At 40.8% G+C, this 19,485-nt stretch overlaps 2 protein-coding genes across 2 annotated transcripts in view; both read left to right on the top strand.

Annotated features, from left to right (window-relative positions):
- The window catches only part of LOC309802349 (uncharacterized protein), a 374,757-nt gene extending 363,309 nt beyond the window's left edge, over window positions 1-11,448 (top strand). The window contains exon 5 of the mRNA XM_082617820.1: window positions 11,351-11,448. The gene's annotated coding sequence lies outside the window, so the exon portion shown is untranslated. The remainder of the gene's footprint in view (window positions 1-11,350) is intronic.
- Window positions 11,369-19,485, top strand: part of SIPA1L1 (signal induced proliferation associated 1 like 1) — a 135,333-nt gene continuing 127,216 nt past the window's right edge. The window contains exon 1 of the mRNA XM_082617702.1: window positions 11,369-13,151. Coding sequence (XP_082473828.1) covers window positions 11,654-13,151 — 1,498 coding nt within the window. The 5' untranslated portion in view covers window positions 11,369-11,653. The remainder of the gene's footprint in view (window positions 13,152-19,485) is intronic.

Consider the following 19,485-nt stretch of genomic DNA (forward strand, 5'->3'; position numbering starts at 1 on the left):
AAAGTGATCACATTTTAAAGCGAGTGATAATGCAGACAGGACTACATTTGAAGATCAAACTTACTATGTCCAGTTAGGGGATTTATTTCACTTTGCCACAAAAATGAAAAGGGTGACCAAGAAACAAAAGAAGACTTCCTGCCGCAAGGTTTTATCTTTGAACACTTGGTCAGTTTGCATTTTACTTAACTTTTTCCCCGTAGTTTGTAAATGAACATTTAAGTGATAAAGTTAATAGATTTGTAAGATCTCATTTAGAAATCAGAGGTTTGTTTGTTTGTTTGTTTGTTTTAAGCAGAGGTCTTCTTAGAAGCCCATATAGTTTAAATTTATTTATTTATTTATTTATGGCTGTGTTGGGTCTTCGTTTCTGTGTGAGGGCTTTCTCTAGTTGTGGCAAGCGGGGGCCACTCTTCATTGCAGTGTGCGGGGCCTCTTGTTGCGGAACACAGGCTCCAGACGCGCAGGCTCAGTAATTGTGGCTCACGGGCCCAGTCGCTCCGCGGCATGTGGGATCTTCCCAGACCAGGGCTCGAACCCGTGCCCCGTGTATTGGCAGGCAGATTCTCAACCACTGCGCCACCAGGGAAGCCTGAAATCAGAGGTTTTTAAGTTTGGAGGCATAGATAAAAATAACTTCATTTGAAGGTTATAATGTTTATGTATATTTGTATATGTACATAATTAGTTAAAAAACCTAAAATTTTTATATAATTAGTAAAAAATTTACATAGTAAAAAAAAAAACCTTGGAGGGTTGTGGTGTGCATTGACTTAAAGTTCTTTCATTTGCTTTTGTCTTAATTTTTGTTGACAAGTTGCCAGAAACATTTGTATAGGGCTCCTGTTTTCAGAACCAGGATAAGTATATAAAAGATTCAAAATGTGTCAGTTGTGAAGTGTTTCATCAAGTGCTTTATGTCAGGTTGGCAGGGGAGGTCTCCTGCCTCTCCTGAACATAAGTAGATTGTTTCATGCTTCATCACCCACCCTCCATCTTTCTTTCTTTTTTTTTTCTTTTTTTTCTTTCTGGTTCTGTAAGCACTGGAGTCAAGTCTCTTCAGATGTGAGCTGTTCCCTGCACTGCGTCCTTTCCCTCCCTCCTTCTTATTCAGTGCCTGTCTTACTGTGTTTGTGCTCCCGACCCCCGCACAGAGTCTGGAAGAATTCATGAACCAGTGGGGGGGCTACCATTGGGGTTGGGATTGGGATATCTTGAAGGAAAGATGTATTTTTCACTTTTTTAGCACTATTTCAGTTTTTTTTTTAACAAAGCGTATTCATTTTTTAAAAACAACTGAAAAAGGGGGCAGCAAAGTGGAGACTTTGTATGGGAGAAAAAATATTTGAGGGTAAAAGATAAAAATTATTTTGACCATTATTAATTTGATGGCAGTGATTTTTAATTTCTGTTTTCTGTTGTCTCTGCCACCTGTGCTGTACTAACCACCCCCTCCTTCCCTCTTCCTGTGAATGTGTTTATTTACTTTGCTAGGATTCTTAACAGCAGATTCTATTGTGCATTAGTTACCTCATGTGATGGTGCCTTATCCAGTTCTGATTCACTTCTTGTTGCTCTTTTAAGAGATTTTCTCATTATTATGGCTATTTTTCATGTACTTTGATGATGAGTGGATTGAAGAGAGGAGGGTCAAACCGCTCTTATTTTTTTCATTCACGACTGTTGTGAAGACTCCTTAAGAGAAAACAATGAAGCTGAAATCTATATTAAGTTTCAGTGATGGCAACTTTTTTTTGACGTCTCCCTCAACACAGTTTTTATGAGATAACCATAATTACTTTTTAGATTACAATATAAATTCTATTAATGTATCAGTTAATTTCTACTTCATCTTAGCTGGGACCACATGGCTTTTGTTGCAAAGGATTCCATTTCAAGGATACTGAGCTTAGGTGCTTTTGAGGGTAAGGATTGGATAGATCTCTGTCCTCCAGAACCTAAAATCTAATTGAGGAGGAAAGGCCCAACCATGTGTAGAGTTAATTTCAGAAAGTAGGAGAAGGAGAGTCATTTTATGGAGGGTGGGTACTCTGGTGCCAGGAACATGGCTTAGGGATCAGACCCAGTAGTGACCCAGTCTTTTCTGAGTGGCAGGGTCTTAATACGAACTGCGGTGGATGATACCTGCCTGCAGATTGATGTGGGGAGTAAACGAGGTAGTTCGTGCACAGTAGGTGGTACAGATGGATGCTCAGACTGTAGTGACAGCTGGTGGCAGCAGATTGTTGAAAAAGCATGTTCTTGAAGGACAGCCTGCTGAAGCAGACAGGGTAGGAGTCAGGGAATGAGGAAGTCTGGCTTCACATGTGGGCTCAACCCCGGCCGTTTAGCCTTGGTGGACTTACAGTGGCCCTGAGACACCCCATGTGGAAAATGAAGGGATCAGAGAAGGTATTCATTCTAATAACTCACAGTTTTAAAATTCTGAATGTACGGTCAAGAGGGACACCCTCAATTCCGGTTCAGTCATTGTGGAGCCTTAGGAAAAGGTGCTGGTTTGTGGAGGGCAGACTGTTCCCTGCTGTTACAGGAAGAAGGAGGGCTTTTAGGGGTGGGTGCCACTTAATTCTGAGCTCCAGGCCTAAGTCACACAATAATGGGGTTACAATTGAGGGGCCTCTGAAGTTTCACGAAAGACAAGTGACATGACCACTGCAGCATTTTAAGGAAGTTAATTATCAATATTTTTCCCCACTGGGTGTAGAGATTCATGTCTGGATTGGGCTTCATAAGTGATACTCAGGCGACAAATGGAGGCCTTTTTTCTTTTATAATGTATTTTCTAAATAGGTTTTCTGCCATAAATCCTCTAACTGCTCTCCCAATATTTATTGGGAGAGAGCCCTCCACACAGTGAGCGATTTGTCAGACACAGTGTGCTTACCTCTCCAAAGGGGAGATGCTCGCCTCCCAGGGTGCTTGTGAGAGGATGCGCAGGGTCAGAGAGTGGGAAGCATGGCAGAGTCCCGCGTTCTCCGAGCTCTGTGGGGAGAGCGTTTATCCTCAGAAATAAGAGTACAGTGAAACAGGCAAATAACCCATCTGCAATCTGTATTTAAGGAAACACTGAGGCAATGTGGAATGATTTTATGTTTAAATTTTTTCCTTTTAAGCTCTTGGTTCTTGGGTGGTATTTTAAAAGCTGCTATATGAAATATGGTTACTGTTGATATCAATCGTGATTAATAACGTTTAGGATATTAGAGTGTCGTGTAGAAGGAACTTTCTGTTCACCTGTTGTTCTTACTGATGTGGCTTTCTACTCTTTTCCTAAGCCAAAGTTAAATATGCCTCAAAGTGACCTTTCTTAAATTCTTTTTGGAATATAAATACTCAAATGAGAAAACCATGATGTCTTTTTTGTGTGTGTGTGTGTGGTACGTGGGCCTCTCACTGTTGTGGCCTCTCCCGTTGCGGAGCACAGGCTCCGGACGCACAGGCTCAGCGGCCATGGCTCACGGGCCCAGCTGCTCCGCGGCATGTGTGATCCTCCCGGACCGGGGCATGAACCCGCGTCCCCTGCATCAGCAGGCAGACTCTCAACCACTGCTCCACCAGGGAAGCCCCATGATGTCTTTGACAAAGCCAGTTGTTCTGTCTTACTGAACCCTCTGGTTTCCTACACTCCTCTTTTCCTCTTCCAGTTAGATTTTAGGAACTTGAGAGTGGAAATGTTCCTTCTTTGCCTCCCCCTCTGATAGTGACTAGCTCAGTGCAAAGCATTGAACAGTGCTCAAATAGCCCACGCTGGCAGCCTGAAAAGCTGTCCTTAGTGATGCAGATTCTCAGCTGTGGCTCATCATGTGTGGATCAAAGGCAATTTTTCATGGCTTGTATAGTTTAAATCTGACTTAATACAGTTCAGACCATCTCTTTCCTTCCTGCCCTCAGAGAAAGTCAATACTACTAGATTCTTCCTTTCCGGGTTAAATATACAGTTTCAGTTCCTTGATCCATCGATACCTCATAGCACTGTTGTAATGCTCTCCAGAGTGTTGATCTGCAGTCCAAATGGTGACCTTCTTCCAATTTAGCCCGAATCTCTGCAGAAGGAGGGTTGTGAGGACAAAAGGTGAGAAGTACAAGTACATCGGAAAGTAGATGTGTTCCAGGAAAGGGCAGGGAGTGATGATGACTCAGTCTGTGCTTCGTTTAGGCAGCCTCACCTGACTGCCCATGTCACTGCAACCTTGTGAAAGGGTGAAATGGAGACTCTTGGGTGTGGCAATATTAAATATTAAAAAAGCAATATTAAATACGAAGGAATGAGGAAATATAAGCCATTGTGTTAATCATCTGTATGGAGTAATTATTCAAATACTGTAAATACTGCTAATCTTACAATCTTTAGTAATCTATACTTTATGTAGTCCTCTTTGATTCCATTTTAATAGGGGATTTAGCATAAGATCATCTTATTGGAAGGACCTGATATCTGTTGAATTTTGACTTGTTTGGTGATTTGAGTGGTTGGAGGTTTAACATGGTGCAGTCTTTAATAATTAGTATTCAAAATCATACTACATACCCAGATAATATTTTATTTTATTTTTTTAGTGACAGGATGATGTTTCTTTTTCTTCTCCTAAGTTTTTTCTTCTGATTATAAAAGTTATAGTGCTCATTTTAGAAAATAAATAATATAGACAAATACCAAAAAGAAAGAAAAAAAGAAATTATTCATCATCTAACTATGTAACAGCAAGCATTATAAATCCTTTGGTGAGCTTCCTTTGGCTTGTTTATATATCTTTACATAACTTTAAAAAGCATAGCTAAATTTATAATGTATATACAATTTTGTTTGTATCCTGAATTCTTCTGAAACTGGGGCTGTTTGTGCCCAGTTACATTCAATAGGATGCAGTGTATAAAAATGTTTTTTTTTTTTTTTTAAAGTTAGTCCATGGTCAAATCAGTTAAGAGATACCTTAGTTTAATAGTAAGTGTTGGGTTTTTGTTTTTCTTGTTTTTTTTTTAACTGTAGATTTCATGGAGCCTTAATATACTAACATGTATTATCATGTCGTAACAGAGGTGATAGTGTGTCCCTGCTTTATTTACTTATGGAGCCCTTTCTTATGAATTAATAACTTGGATTTGAAGCACAATTCAGGGAAAGTTGATAAGCCAGCCTTTCCCCCTGTATAGTAGACATTTATTGGTTGTCTCCCCTGACATCCATTTCTCACATGCCCTTCCCCAGGTCCTATTTGGTAATAGGATGATCAGTACTAGATCACAGTTTGCAGGATTGATGAATAACTTTTTAATGGATTTTAAATGAATATTATTATACAAATTAGTATTTTTCAAAACACTCACTACCTTTGTGGATCTAGTCTGCTCTCTTGATATCCTGGGTGCTGACCGTGGAAACTCCATGCTCCTGATGAGTTAGTTGGTGAGCTCTGATTTCTTTTCGTTGAACGTGTTCATTTGCTGCACCTCAAACACTATTTTTCCCCTAATAATCCTGGTTCACTGTTACCTTCTACTTATTACCTTTTACCCTGCTTTTTACCTTTTACCTCCCTACTTCAAGCTCCTCACACCTAGCTCTGTGGCATTATATTAATTGCTTATTGTGTAAATTTTGTCATATTTAAATATAAGTGTTTGGGGCTTCCCTGGTGGCTCAGTGGTTGAGAGTCCACCTGCTGATGCGGGGGACACGGGTTCGTGCCCCGGTCCAGGAAGATCCCACATGCCGCGGAGCGGCTGGGCCCGTGAGCCATGGCCGCTGAGCCTGCACGTCCGGAGCCTGTGCTCCGCAACGGGAGAGGCCACAACAGTGAGAGGCCCACATACCGCAAAATATATATATATATATATATATAAGTGTTTGAATTTATTCTATTCTCCTTTACTTTGCCAGCTATGGAATCGTTTCCGTACCCATCAGTAATTCTACCATGTATCTTGCTCCATACGTTTTTAATTTTGTCACCCCACTTCTGCCATCAAGCTCATTGCCAAATTTTCATGTTGTTTCCTTCACCCGCAACTGTGCAAAGTATCTTCAAGCCTTACTAGGCCTTTGAAATGGAACTTTTTTCGTTGAACATTTTTAGTTTGGAGGGTGGGTGGGAGGCAAATGTTATTATGTCTTTTGGTCCTCACTCTGTCCAAACAAGCACTTTAAAAAAAAATATTTATTTATTTAATTTATTTATTTTCCTTTTTTTTTTTTTTTTTTTTGGCTGCGTCAGGTCTTAGTTGCGGCACATGGGATCTTCGTTGAGGCAGGCAGGATCTTTTCGTTATGGTGCGCGTTCTCTTTGTTGCGGCGCTCGGGTTTCTCTACTTGTTGTGCTTGGGCTTCTCAGTAGTTGTAGTGTGCAGGTTTTCTTTCTCTGGCTGTGGCGTGCAGGCTCCAGAGTGCGTGGGCTTTCTCATTGAGGTGCGCGAGCTCAGTAGTTGTGGTGAGTGGGCTTAGTTGCCTCGTGGCATGTTAGATGTTAGTTCTCCCACCAGGGATCGAACCCACATCCCCTGTGTCGGAAGGCGGATTCTTTACCACTGGACCACCAGGGACGTCTCCAAACAAGCACATTTTAAATTGCTTTCTTATCTCTAAACTCAAATGTAGCTTTATCCTGTTATGTATGTTTTGTATCCATAACTTCTTTTTTCACTTGGGTAAATCCAGGGCAAGTTATCTGAATCTACTTTGTCTCCATCAGTACTGTCTTTTTTAGATAGTGAACATTCGGAGAGCAGGAACTAGATTTCTCAACTCCTCTCTTCCCAATCCTTCCTGCTTTTTGTTGAAGGGATAGAACGGAAATGAAAGAAAGGGGAAAGTCCAGTCTAAAAAGTTATGTGCTGATTCATAAAGCTTAAATTATCCAGGACATTGCACGGAGTCGTTTGTATGTGTTTCAAGGCTAACTTGAAAGAGTGAGACGTCCCTTCTATCTGAGATGTTACTTTTATGTAATGTGAGTGAAATTCAGGAAAGCCAAGAAGGGATGTAAAGAGAATTGTTGGCCTTATTTGGTTATCTTAGCTAATCTAATGTTCAAGCACTGTGGTGTGATATTTCTGTTTTAAAATAAAGTTTCCTGTTACAATCCAAAGCAAGAATATTTATGGGTATTATAAGTCTGTGTATACAACTTCATAAACTATTTACATTGACATTTTCATAAATACTGTTGTTGTATATCTGTGGAATCTCGGGGTATTTGTATAGTTATTCATCATCAAAATTCCTTCTATTTCCTGGAAGCATTGAGAGTTGGCCCTGTATTTGAGGCTGTACCAGTTAAGGAATCTAACAACATCCCATTTTGGAATATGGAAGTAATTGATGAGGAATGCTACATCTTTTCAGTAAATGTAACATCGTATTGCAGATTATTTCAAGGCAGGAACTGTAAGTTGTTGTTGGTTTTTTCTTTCCTTCCCACGTCTTCGTGTGTAACCTTTAAACTATTCTTTATGCCCTTGGCACAGAGAAAGTTTCCCATGTCGTTCCTTTCGTTTGGTTCCTTCAATTATTTATTGTTCTCACTTCCTTATCACCCATTTTATTTCTTGGAAAATTTTTATTTTCCCATTTTTTCTGCTTGTTAGTTAATTCATTGTTGAAAATAGATAAAAAGGGAAGATATCAAATAAGCACGTGCATATATTTTATCTGGAGTTTAGGGGAGAGGGTCATGAGAAGAAATTTGGAGGTAACTGCATAGAGATAATATTTAAAGCTGTGGGTACCTATGACATCACCAGACAGTAGTGGCTACCATGCAGATATCTCCCGAAGTAATTTCATTATTCTGCTTCATTCAGTTGCACAGGCAGCTGATCCAATGAAGGTCAACACCCTGCTGTCCAGAGTTAATATTTTTACTCCAGTGTACCCAGGCCTGCGATCTCATCCTAATGCACTCAGTGCTCAAATGCATCCTAATGCTGATACCCTTTACAGCCCCTTCCAAAACTCTGAAGACCAGTAAGAGAAGTAAGCCAAGCATACCCGCCCTGGAATCACTAGCTTTTGAATGGAGCCCACCAGTGATTCTGAGGAATGAGCCAAAAGAAAGAGGCACCAGAAATTAAGGACAATGTGTTCATCATGGAGACCTAGAGAAGACAGAGTTTCAGGAAGGAGGGAGAGAGGTCAAGAATGTAAATGTCTCAGTGAGCCAGGATGACAGGGACTGTTTTTACACCTGTAGCTTCCCTTGGAGGGAGGGACTGTTTCCCCAAATATCCCTAGCACCAAGTGTGTGGTCTGTGTTCAGAAGAGAATGCAGAAAGGCTCAGGGTGATTTAGAGGAGAGGGGGAGGTACTTCTTCTGGAAGAATGGTGTTATCAGAAAATGCTGATAGGTTACCTGGTGATAGACCTTGAGTAATGGAAGGACTTTCATCTACTAGACGTTGAACACATCTTCTCCTTTTCTGATAGTTTCCAGGACCTCACAGAACTAGACTGGTATTGGTATTCTAGGTAAGTGGATCTACCATGGACTCAAATAGTACCTAGAGCTGTAAAATTAAACATATAACAAGGATATTTCTTAAATAGTTTACTCTTTCAACAGATGGAGGTGACATGCTGTAAATTAGTATTGCTCTTCTATTCTGTTGTTTTTTACCATATTTAATGATGCTTAGGCAGGTTTGCTGATAATCAGGAGAATTGCTAATAACTGTCAGCATATGTTTGCTCTTTGCATCAACCCGGAGGAATAGGTTTTAGGTGTTATTGATGTGTCATCATATTACACACATGGATGGCATCTTTATTTTCAACTAGTACTTGAATAAATGCAAAGCATATATGTTTGTATAGATGCTACTCCATGTCTGATGTTAAAGGGGTTTGTTGCTATAAATAAGGATGGGAAAGAGGAAGGGAAGAGAAAAGGAGAAAAGGTCCTCATGACAAGAAAAGAAAATCTGTTATTTAACTTAGCTGTCCATCTTGAACCTCCTCGGCTTTTACAGGTCATTAAACTGTGAGTACTCTCTCCCCTATGTGCCCGTCTATATTTTGAAATTAAAAGGTAACATTGAGTTGTTATTATAATTAAGATGTAATAGGAGTCTTGGCATTTCTTTTCAATTACAAACAAATACAGTTATATCTGTATAAGATTTTTTAAAACCCATTAAAAAACACAGGAAGCATATGAGATGGTTCTGAAAAGGTGTCCTGTAGTAGTGACGACCAAGAGCGGAGATTTTTCAAGTCAGTGCTACTTACTGTATTTTGGTGCTGGCCTTCAGTTTCCTCCTACAATGGATATAACTTCACATATCCTAAAAAAGACAGTCCTGCAGTGAACTCTATTCTAAGGGAAAGGAAATGTGGAAAGAAAGAGTTTTTACCCCAGTGGGATTGGTGCATTGGCCTTTTAGAGAATGTCCGTTCTGGGAATGGTAGGTGATTTATTTGCATTTCTGTGAGCTTGTGAGAAGCATTGCAAACATCTGATTTTCATAAGAATCTATTGAGAATTATTTTGTATGTCAGTGTATTCTTTCTTTGAAAGCTATTTCACTGAAATAAACAGCTTCTTTTTCCCTAGTTTGTTACAAAATAGCTCATAAATTGTGGTTTGGGGTTGTCAATTTTTTTTTTTTTTTTGAAATGGGCTAGTGTTTCTTTTGCATCTTGCTTCAGTTGCCCAGTTTCCTTCCATTTTATAAAGAACACTTCTTGAACCTTGGCTGTGGCCACATGGACTGCCTTCAGATTCAGCAGTTAGCACATTATTCCACTTGAAGGTTTAAAGTTCAAAAGGAGCCTGGACAGTTCCCAGATGTCAAATCATAGCAATCTGACGATAGAAGTATCTAGAAAGCTCAAAAGCCAGGTTTAATGGGTAGCTGTGCAAAACCATTATCCCTTTCACAAAACATGGTAAAGAGGAGCGAGAGGGAAAACAATTGGCGTTTCTGTGCGGGGCTGGTCTGAGCAGCCCGTGTGAGCCCGGCTGGAGTTCAGCTGGCCCTGCATTCTGCAGGCAGCCGTACGTTTTGAAACACCCCTAAATGTTCCAGCCTTTAAATAGCAGCGAGTCTTCTAAAATGATGCTGCATAGCGCAGGAGAAATTAAAGCGGCTGCCTGGGAGGCAGGAAGCCGACTAGCGAGATGCTTAATTATCGTGGAAGTAAGTGCTTGTTGCCGGGGAGCGGAGCGCAGCGAGCGCGGGTCGGCCTGGATGTCAGCCGTGATTTGTAGACAATGCGGCCCCGGCAGCGCAGTGCTGGTTCAGCAGCATCTTTCCAGACATGCATTTGGCAGGAATTTAAAGGCCACCTCTTGTGTAATTTGTGGAACCTTGGAAAAGGGTGCTCTGCCTTTATTTTCATGACGAACGCAACCATGCAGGATTTTGTGCTCAGAATTTGTGCCTCTCTCCTCCTGATTGACGTGCGCCTGAGGAAGTTGGTTTTCTTCACCTGCCACCTGGAAGGATGTTAGCAGGTCTCTGTCGCCGGCTGGGGGATATGGAAAGGTCTGTCCACAGCAGCATTTGGTTTCTGCTGTCTTCATAAATTAGTGCCAAAGGGTGGGGTGGGTTGCAGGGTGTAAGGAAATGAAGGCATTTTGCTAATGAGCGAAATGTTTCTAGCTTTAAGGGTAGATGGATCTCAGAGCTTGGGAAGAGGTGGTGAAAAATGCTGGATGCATTCTGAAATACTCCTCTTTGGCATAAGTAATAAAGTAGAGGGAAATATAGACGCGTGCTAATGGGTAGAATGGCTCCGGGAAAACCCTGTTTATTTTCTATTGTATTTGCTCTTGCCAACTCTGTAAAGAAAGCCTTTGTAAAGAAACAAAAAAACAAGTTTGGATTTTGAAATACAGAAGAGGTTAAAAAGTGAGTGTTGTGATATATTCAGTAACATAACTTTTCAATTTTTAGTCTTGTTAAAAAACTGTACGTTGCTCTAATTATCAAACTCTGTTGGTTATGCCTTGAACTTCTGCTCAGCACAGTGGTTCATGATATTCTACATTATTAGAGGTCATTGGAGTCTGTACGTGGTCTTTACTTGGGCTAGGAGCCTTGATATCCTGGAACGAGATCCCTCACCCCCCTTCATAGTGATATGAAACAGTTCAGTTAATCTGGAGTGTTAATAGTCTTTTAAAATATAAATAGTTTAAATGATGGATATTATTAAATGCTTTCACTTTCTTCCTTCCTTTCAAGCCTGCTTTACTCAAAAGATGGGTTGTGAACTGTGAGCCACAATCCATTAGTGAGTCTTTTATTTGCATGTGTCTGGTTTTGGCAATTGCATGTTTATTTTTAGATGTATTTATCAAATGCTAATTCCAATTGTCCTTCTCTCTTTTAGAGAAAGCATGGGATTATGGCAATCACAGAGTCCCAGAGATACAAGTTCCATTCAGTTTTTTTCTGAAAGAAAGCCGTCTATCAAAGTGACGCAGAGGAACTCCTGTGGATTCTAACGTTGTGAAGGTCTGGATTTTCAGAGGCTTGAAAATAAGGCATTGTTTAACCTTTTAATTGAAAAAGATTAAGATCTCATGCAACTGATGTATTTTCTGGAAGCCATTCTCCAAAAGGGAAGTGCACATTTAAAACTTAGGTATGATGGTCCTTTCTGCAGGGATTTAAGTCTGATTGCTTTTACATCATGACCAGCTTGAAACGGTCTCAGACTGAAAGGCCGGTTGCCACTGAAAGGGCGTCTGTTGTGGGCACAGATGGCACCCCCAAAGTCCACACGGACGACTTCTACATGCGACGCTTCAGGTCCCAAAACGGCAGCTTAGGGTCATCAGTCATGGCTCCTGTAGGCCCCCCCCGAAGTGAAGGTTCTCATCATATAACCTCGACCCCTGGAGTCCCAAAGATGGGGGTTCGGGCAAGGATTGCGGATTGGCCCCCAAGAAAGGAAAATGTAAAAGAATCTAGCCGTTCAAGCCAGGAAATAGAAACCTCAAGTTGCCTTGAGAGCATGTCCTCCAAAAGCAGTCCTGTGAGTCAGGGAAGTTCTGTAAGCCTCAATTCCAGTGACTCAGCCATGTTAAAAAGCATACAGAACACACTGAAAAACAAGACGAGGCCGTCGGAGAGCATGGACTCCAGATTTCTCATGCCTGAAGCCTACCCCAGCTCCCCCAGGAAAGCTCTGCGCCGGATACGGCAGCGCAGCAACAGCGACATCACCATAAGTGAACTTGACGTGGATAGCTTTGATGAATGTATCTCGCCCACCTACAAGACGGGGCCATCACTGCACAGGGAATACGGTAGCACATCTTCAATCGATAAGCAGGGAACGTCCGGAGACAGCTTCTTTGACTTGTTAAAGGGCTACAAAGACGACAAGTCTGATCGAGGTCCCACTCCGACCAAGCTCAGTGACTTTCTCATCACTGGTGGGGGCAAGGGCTCTGGTTTCTCCTTGGATGTCATAGACGGGCCCATCTCACAGAGAGAGAACCTCAGGCTCTTTAAGGAAAGGGAAAAACCACTCAAGCGGCGTTCCAAGTCTGAAACCGGAGACTCGTCCATTTTCCGTAAATTACGCAATACCAAAGGTGAAGAACTTGGGAAATCGTCGGATCTTGAAGATAATCGATCGGAAGACTCCGTCAGGCCCTGGACATGCCCAAAGTGCTTTGCCCACTACGACGTCCAGAGTATATTATTTGACTTGAATGAGGCGGTTATGAACAGGCACAGTGTAATTAAGAGGAGAAACACCACCACAGGGGCTTCGGCAGCTGCGGTGGCATCCTTGGTCTCGGGGCCTTTGTCCCACTCGGCCAGTTTTAGCTCCCCAATGGGCAGCACAGAGGACCTGAACTCCAAAGGAAGCCTCAGCATGGACCAGGGAGACGATAAAAGCAATGAACTTGTAATGAGCTGTCCGTATTTTCGGAATGAGATCGGTGGAGAAGGGGAAAGGAAAATCAGCCTGTCCAAATCAAATTCTGGTTCCTTTAGTGGATGTGAAAGTGCCTCCTTTGAGTCAACCCTCAGCTCCCATTGTACAAACGCAGGAGTGGCAGTACTTGAAGTGCCCAAGGAAAACTTGGTGTTGCACCTGGATCGAGTGAAAAGATACATCGTGGAACACGTGGATCTCGGCGCATACTATTACAGGAAGTTTTTCTATCAGAAGGGTGAGTAGAGATCTTTTATTATTTTAATTTTCTTTTGCCATACTTTCTGAAAAAGAGTACTGTCTATTAGGATTTTTAAGCAGCGTGATGTAAGGTTTGCATGAATGCCTTCTGATGGTGAAAGGGTTAAATAGTTATTTGCTGCAGTGTATTTCCTTTTGCATTTTTGAGTTACTTCCTCTTTTTAGATCCATTAAATATCTTGTATTGACTAGCTTATGAAATATTAATTTTTTTTTTTTTTTTTTTTTTTTTTTTTTTTCCGTACGCGGCCCTCTCACTGTTGTGACCTCTCCCGTTGCGGAGCACAGGCTCCGGATGCGCAGGCTCAGCGGCCATGGCTCACGGGCCCAGCCGCTCCGCGGCATATGGGATCCTCCCAGACCGGGGCACGAACCCGTATCCCCTGCATCGGCAGGCGGACTCTCAACCACTGCGCCACCAGGGAGGCCCGAAATATTAATTTTTTTAGAACCTTTGATTTAATGGATGAAAGTGTAATCTTTGTGCAGAAGACTTGCTGTTTCACCTTTAGGGATAAATGTCATATAAAGTTAAAAATATTATAAATACAGCTTTTTTTTTAAGGGTTACTAAAGCAATCTTAATGCTGTTTTTCATTTATTTAGCACTTTTACAGTTAGTACGGGACCATTTCTTTTCTGCCTCAATGTTCTCATCAGTGAATGGGAATTATAATACATTCCTATTCATTTCACAGGAATTTTAGTGAGAATTAATTTTGTTATTTGACCAAAGTGTCAGAGCCAGGAATCAAACCTAGGTCTTCTAGATTTGAGTGTAAAAGTCACTGGAGTGAGAAGTACTGTTAACATGTTGATGACTTCCTTTTCCATTTTGTATGGGGGAAAATATATACCTATATTGTTGGATTGTACTGTATGTGAACTGTATTTGTATACAGTTTTATCTCATGCTTGTAAGAAAACTCTGTGATTCATTGAAAAGTAGTTTAAATGAACTCTTAAGAGCTTTCTAATAGTGTTTTTGAGCAGCATTATTAATTGAAGAATGAGTTTGTCACGCAAACACCCAAGCTAGGAAACAGGATGCTTGCCTGGGAAGGACATACACCTATGGTCCACTAGCTAGCTCCGTAATTTCTGCATTGAGCCCAAGTGAGAGGCCCCCTGTATGCAAGCTACTAGAGCAGTTTTTGTTTTCCCACCTACTGTTTGGGTGTTTTGAGTCCTGCTTAAGTCCTTTTGAGATTTATTCTTCTGAATGAAGTTTCATTTCTAGTACTTCATTCTGGTACTCTAGCTTTATGACAGTGCTCACTTTAAAATAAAATTTATTGTAAGGTTATTACATGGTCAGCCCCATTCATGAGAGTTTATTGACCAAAAGAATCTTGTCTTGGTGTTCAGTATCCATGTCTCTTAAACATCTATGGCATAGGTCCTGAAACCAATATGATAATGAAAATCCCCAATTCACTTGTAAGCCATCTTTATTTTCTCAGCATAACCTTCTGGAGTTCAGATTTTAGAAATCACTTCTCTCTCATTCTGCCCGTTGGGCTACAGGGTTTCTCGACCTTGCCATCTTGGCATTTGGGGCCAGATAATTCTTTGTTTGGGGGGATGTGTCATATGCGTTGCAGGATATAAGTTGTTTAGCAGCGTCCCTGCCCTCTACACCCCAGATGCCAATAGGTGTCCCCAGTTGTGATGACCGAAAAAGTCTCCAGTCATTGCCATATGTCCTCTAGGAAGTAAAATTGCCCCTAGCTGAAAAGCCCTGTTTTGCTGTACCTGGGGAAGTTTTCCACAGGTGTTTGTGAGCTGTCTATAGGTGAGGCCATCTTGCTAAAGAACTGACACTCCAACATGAGAAAGAACATGTTACTTACAGTCTTTATTTATGTAGTAGTTGGCTCTTTTCCTGTTAGGCAATGTGATCACATTCATGATGAACATTTTGAGTACTTACTGTGCACCAGGAACTTAGCATTTGGTATGACATGCGTTTTCTCATTTCACCCTCTCCATGCCCACTGGGGTATAGGTATTGTTATCGATGGCATTTTCCAGATGAGAAAACTGGGGTGTAAGTGGCTGGTTTTAAGCTGTTAAGCTGTCACGAAGCTAGTAATATTGGAGCCAGGATTTCACCTTTGGGGTGGCTGACCAGAGTCATGTTCTTGACTGCTTTGCCTTGCTCTCTATTATATTAGACTAAAGGGAAGGAGTATATTTTTATCTTTAAACCTGGTAAAATTATGCTCAGTGTACTTTGTCTTTCAAAAGTAAGGAATAAAAATTTGAACACCTATATTCCAGAGTAATCCAGCTTAGATCATAACACTTCATAAATTTAAGAGCAGTTAATTGAAAGTAGTTTCTAATCTAAGCCATAGAAAATACCCTCTTAGCTAACATAATTGGAACAAGTTAACTGAAAAAAATCATTAAGACAGGGAATCTTTCAGAAATATACATCCTCAAAGTATTTTATTTTCATTAAAATTTATAATAATAACTATATATTTGCTCAACTCTTGTGAGAGGCCGAGGGCGTTTCTTTGACAGTGATTCTACTATTTTGAATTCTACATTGTGTGAATAGTATAAACCATATGAGCAAAAATATAGACACTAGCAAAGCAATCTGAATCTTACAGAATCTGAGGTTTCAGAATTTTTTCTCATTTTTTATAGGTTTCGCCCACATCTAGTCCAACAGCTTTCCTTTAGTGATTGCTGTTATGAAGTCTTTCCAAAGCCTTCAGTTTAGTTTTTAATAGAAACAAGATTTATCTCTTGTACTCATATTCCATCAGCTTTCATAATATTTAATTAAATTTCATAATTATAATAACAAGTCAACTGGCATAAACAGGTTTGGGAAGACACAGCCGATTCTTTGTCAGCACGGAGTCCCAACTGGTGGGAGGAGAAAGTGTGTGTGGCACTGCAGATTGCCTGCTAGTGCCATTGGGCATTTATCATTGTGGTTTACAGAGGGGACACAGAGCAGTATTAATACATGAAGCTGGTCCAGTGGAAGGCAAGGCAATATCAGAGAGCGCCTGCTGTGTTTTCTTAGGCTATACAACTTAGAATTTTCAAATTAGGCAGGTCATTTGTCACAATATGATAAGATACAACAAATTATGGCTCTGAATGACATCACTTGAAGCTGAAATTAACACGCCTAAAGTATAACTGTGTATTAAAAAATTTATATAGTATCTAAACCTTTCTTAAATTTTATTTTCTTGAAGGATAGTTTATTTACAATGTTGTATTTAATTTCTGCTGTACAGCAGTGTGATTCAGTTATACATATTATATGCATTCTTTTTCATATTCTTTTCCATTATGGTTTATCACAGGATATTGAATATAGTTTCCTGTGCCATACAGTAGGACCCTGTTGTTTATCCATTCTACATACAGTAGTTTGCATCTGCTAATCCCAAACACCCATTCCATTCCTCCCCCATTCCCCTTCCCTCTTGGCAACCACAAGTCTGTTCTCTGTCTGTGAGTCTCTTTCTGTTTCATAGATAAGTTCATTTGTGTCATATTTTAGATTCCATATATAAATGGTATCTGTACTTTTCATCACAGTATAAAATAGAGTTAGACAAGTAATTCTGTCTTATGATTTTTAATATACAACTTGATTCAGTGAAATTAGTGCACTAACTCATTTTTCCTAATCAGAACCTGGAAGCGAGTCATGTTGTTGAAGGAGTACGTCAATGTCAGATGTAATTTATCTTCCAGCAACATAGAGTAGCACTACTGACCTGGTTGTTACTACAATCTCTTCATCACCAGATATTTTCCATTCTGCCATTTAATGAATTCCTGACTTCACTGTGGCTAAGTCTCTGGGGGGGAAATATTCACTTTACTGAAGATTATATTGTTGACATTATATGTAAAATTTAATTGTATTAGGCTGATGAAGCTGCCATCACTTTTTAATATTACATTGTTTTTATGAACATCATTATTTTGCAAATTTAGACCTGAGAGGATATTTGCCTCTATCACATAAGTCAAGTCCGTTGCTGGAAAGATGTTGGCCCAGTGGAGGAATCCCACTGTTTGCATTTATTGAAATAAGCAACACACCATCAGTGTTCTTTCTGGTCCTTCTTCCTGCCCACTTCTCTTTGCTGTTTTGCCAATGTGTGTGGTGTTTTTATTGAGACTCACCTAGGATTAAATGACAGTAATAATGTAGCTAACATGTATTGTGTTATTACTTTGTGCTTTATGCAGACCCCCTCACATAATGCTCCTAAGACCCCAACGCAGAGTTGTCATTGTGATAAGTCCAAGTGATACAACAACATCCTTTTTAGGCACAAAGTAGGCAGTAGGATAGCATCAGAATTAATCTGGTCATCTCCCTTTGAGTACATATATATTTTGTGTTTAGTTTTTACTTAGATAGTCACCACGATTAAAGTAGCAGTACAGGGCTTTTTTGGTTTTGCACTGAGCATAAGTGTCTGAGGCACGTCCTCGCTGAGTCCCATTCAGAAGGATGCACTAATGGAAAAGAGAGGAGCCCATGGGTTGCCTTGGCAGTGGTGTTTATTGCTCCATTGATCAAAAGTGTTGATAGGGCTTCCCTGGTGGTGCAGAGATTGAGAGTCTGCCTGCCGATGGAGGGGATACGGGTTCGTGCCCTGGTCCGGGAAGATCCCACATGCCGCGGAGCGGCTGGGCCCGTGAGCCATGGCCGCTGAGCCTGCACGTCCAGAGCCTGTGCTCCGCAACGGGAGAGGCCACAACAGTGAGAGGGCCGTGTACCGCAAAAAAAAAAAAAAAAAAAAAAAAAGTGTTGATAGGCTTATCTGATGCCAGACAGAGTGTCACTCTCAAAGTCAAGTTATTGAAGATGCTGTGATAGGAAAGGGCCTCTTCCCCCTGCCCAGTGGCCAGGAGCAGCTGCCATTATCTGTTCTGAAGCTCATCTGCGAATATTTTCCCACTCCTGAAAAGAAGAAACACTAATGCTCTGCACCTGATTATTCTTCTGATAACTTTGAACCACCAGATTTGATTGTTCTTTTCCGGTTTACCTTCCTCCTCCTACACCTCCACCCCGCCCTACCCCACCATACATGAGTGTACCCACACACCCACACCCACAAAAGTCAGGTTCAGCAGTCCGCTGGGCTCCAGGATTATCAGTTTGAGGACACAAACAAGTTGGATTTCAGTTGGTCTCGCAATGTCCAATTTTCTGTATTTACCTCTCACCCTCTTCTTATCAGCTGTCTTTAACATTTCTTTAGAATATATGCACTGAACTTCACTTGTACTTGGAGTGACGGCGTTAGTGCTCTGATATATTCTCCAGTTGTGTTATCAGGAGCTATTCTGCTAGTTCAGTTTGTTAAATGAGCATCATTAAGTACCTATCGTAAGTTTTAGTGGATTATCGTAGGGTACATATAGAACATCAGAGAACATCGTACAGCTAAACTTACTTGTAAAGCCCTGGCTTATTTTGTTTGTTTAATTCTTCTGTAAGTATAGCAACATTAAGCTTGAGGAAAGTACTATGGGATGCCTTATAGCTCAGAGTCCTTTAAGGATAGCTATTCTGTGGTTAGTTTTTTGTGGACAGTCGTATTTCAAGGACGTGGTAAACTCCAGAGTCAGCATGTCTGCTCTCCAGAACCATGTTGTGCTCTTGAACTGAACAGTTTATTTCTGCCAAAACTAATAGGGAAAGATTTTATACATGTATAATAACTTATTGTCTTAATGCCCTTGTCTTTTATTTTTCTCTTGAGAGCATATCAACTGTATTTAATTTGTTCGAAGGTAGCTCTCTAGTTATTTAACCCTCTTCAGGGAGATCTGGGGCACTAAATAACTTCTTGAGAAACTCACCTAGGAGTGTTTTGCTGTTGCCTCTTTACCTGTTCAGGGTTTCTGGTAGCAAGAAGGCCATTCAGTAGGGAGGTTTGCATGTCTGCTCTTTGGAAAACAAGCATCCTCTCCTTTTTTGGCCGTGATCTCTCGAGTCCCATCACTGATCATCTGAACTCTGATCTGTGAGGCGTTTGGGATTTCATATTACCTGAGCCATCTCCGTGCAGAGGTTTGTGAAAGCTTGTTAAAAGGGCATGTGCCTCAACTGCTCCTCTCTATTTTGTTTTTAAAATCAAGCTAGACCGGCCCAAGGCCACATTTGCTCAAACACTTGACTTTACTCAAAGTCATCTTGTAAAGATCCAATCATATAGAAACAGGATGTGCTTTTGCAATAAAACTGATGATGGAGACATTGGCCATTTAGTCATCCTTCAGCCCTTAAGGAAGTTCCACGTGAG

This window comes from Mesoplodon mirus (assembly GCF_964341445.2).
Source record: "Mesoplodon mirus genome assembly, chromosome: 4".
Classification (NCBI taxonomy): domain Eukaryota; kingdom Metazoa; phylum Chordata; class Mammalia; order Artiodactyla; family Ziphiidae; genus Mesoplodon; species Mesoplodon mirus.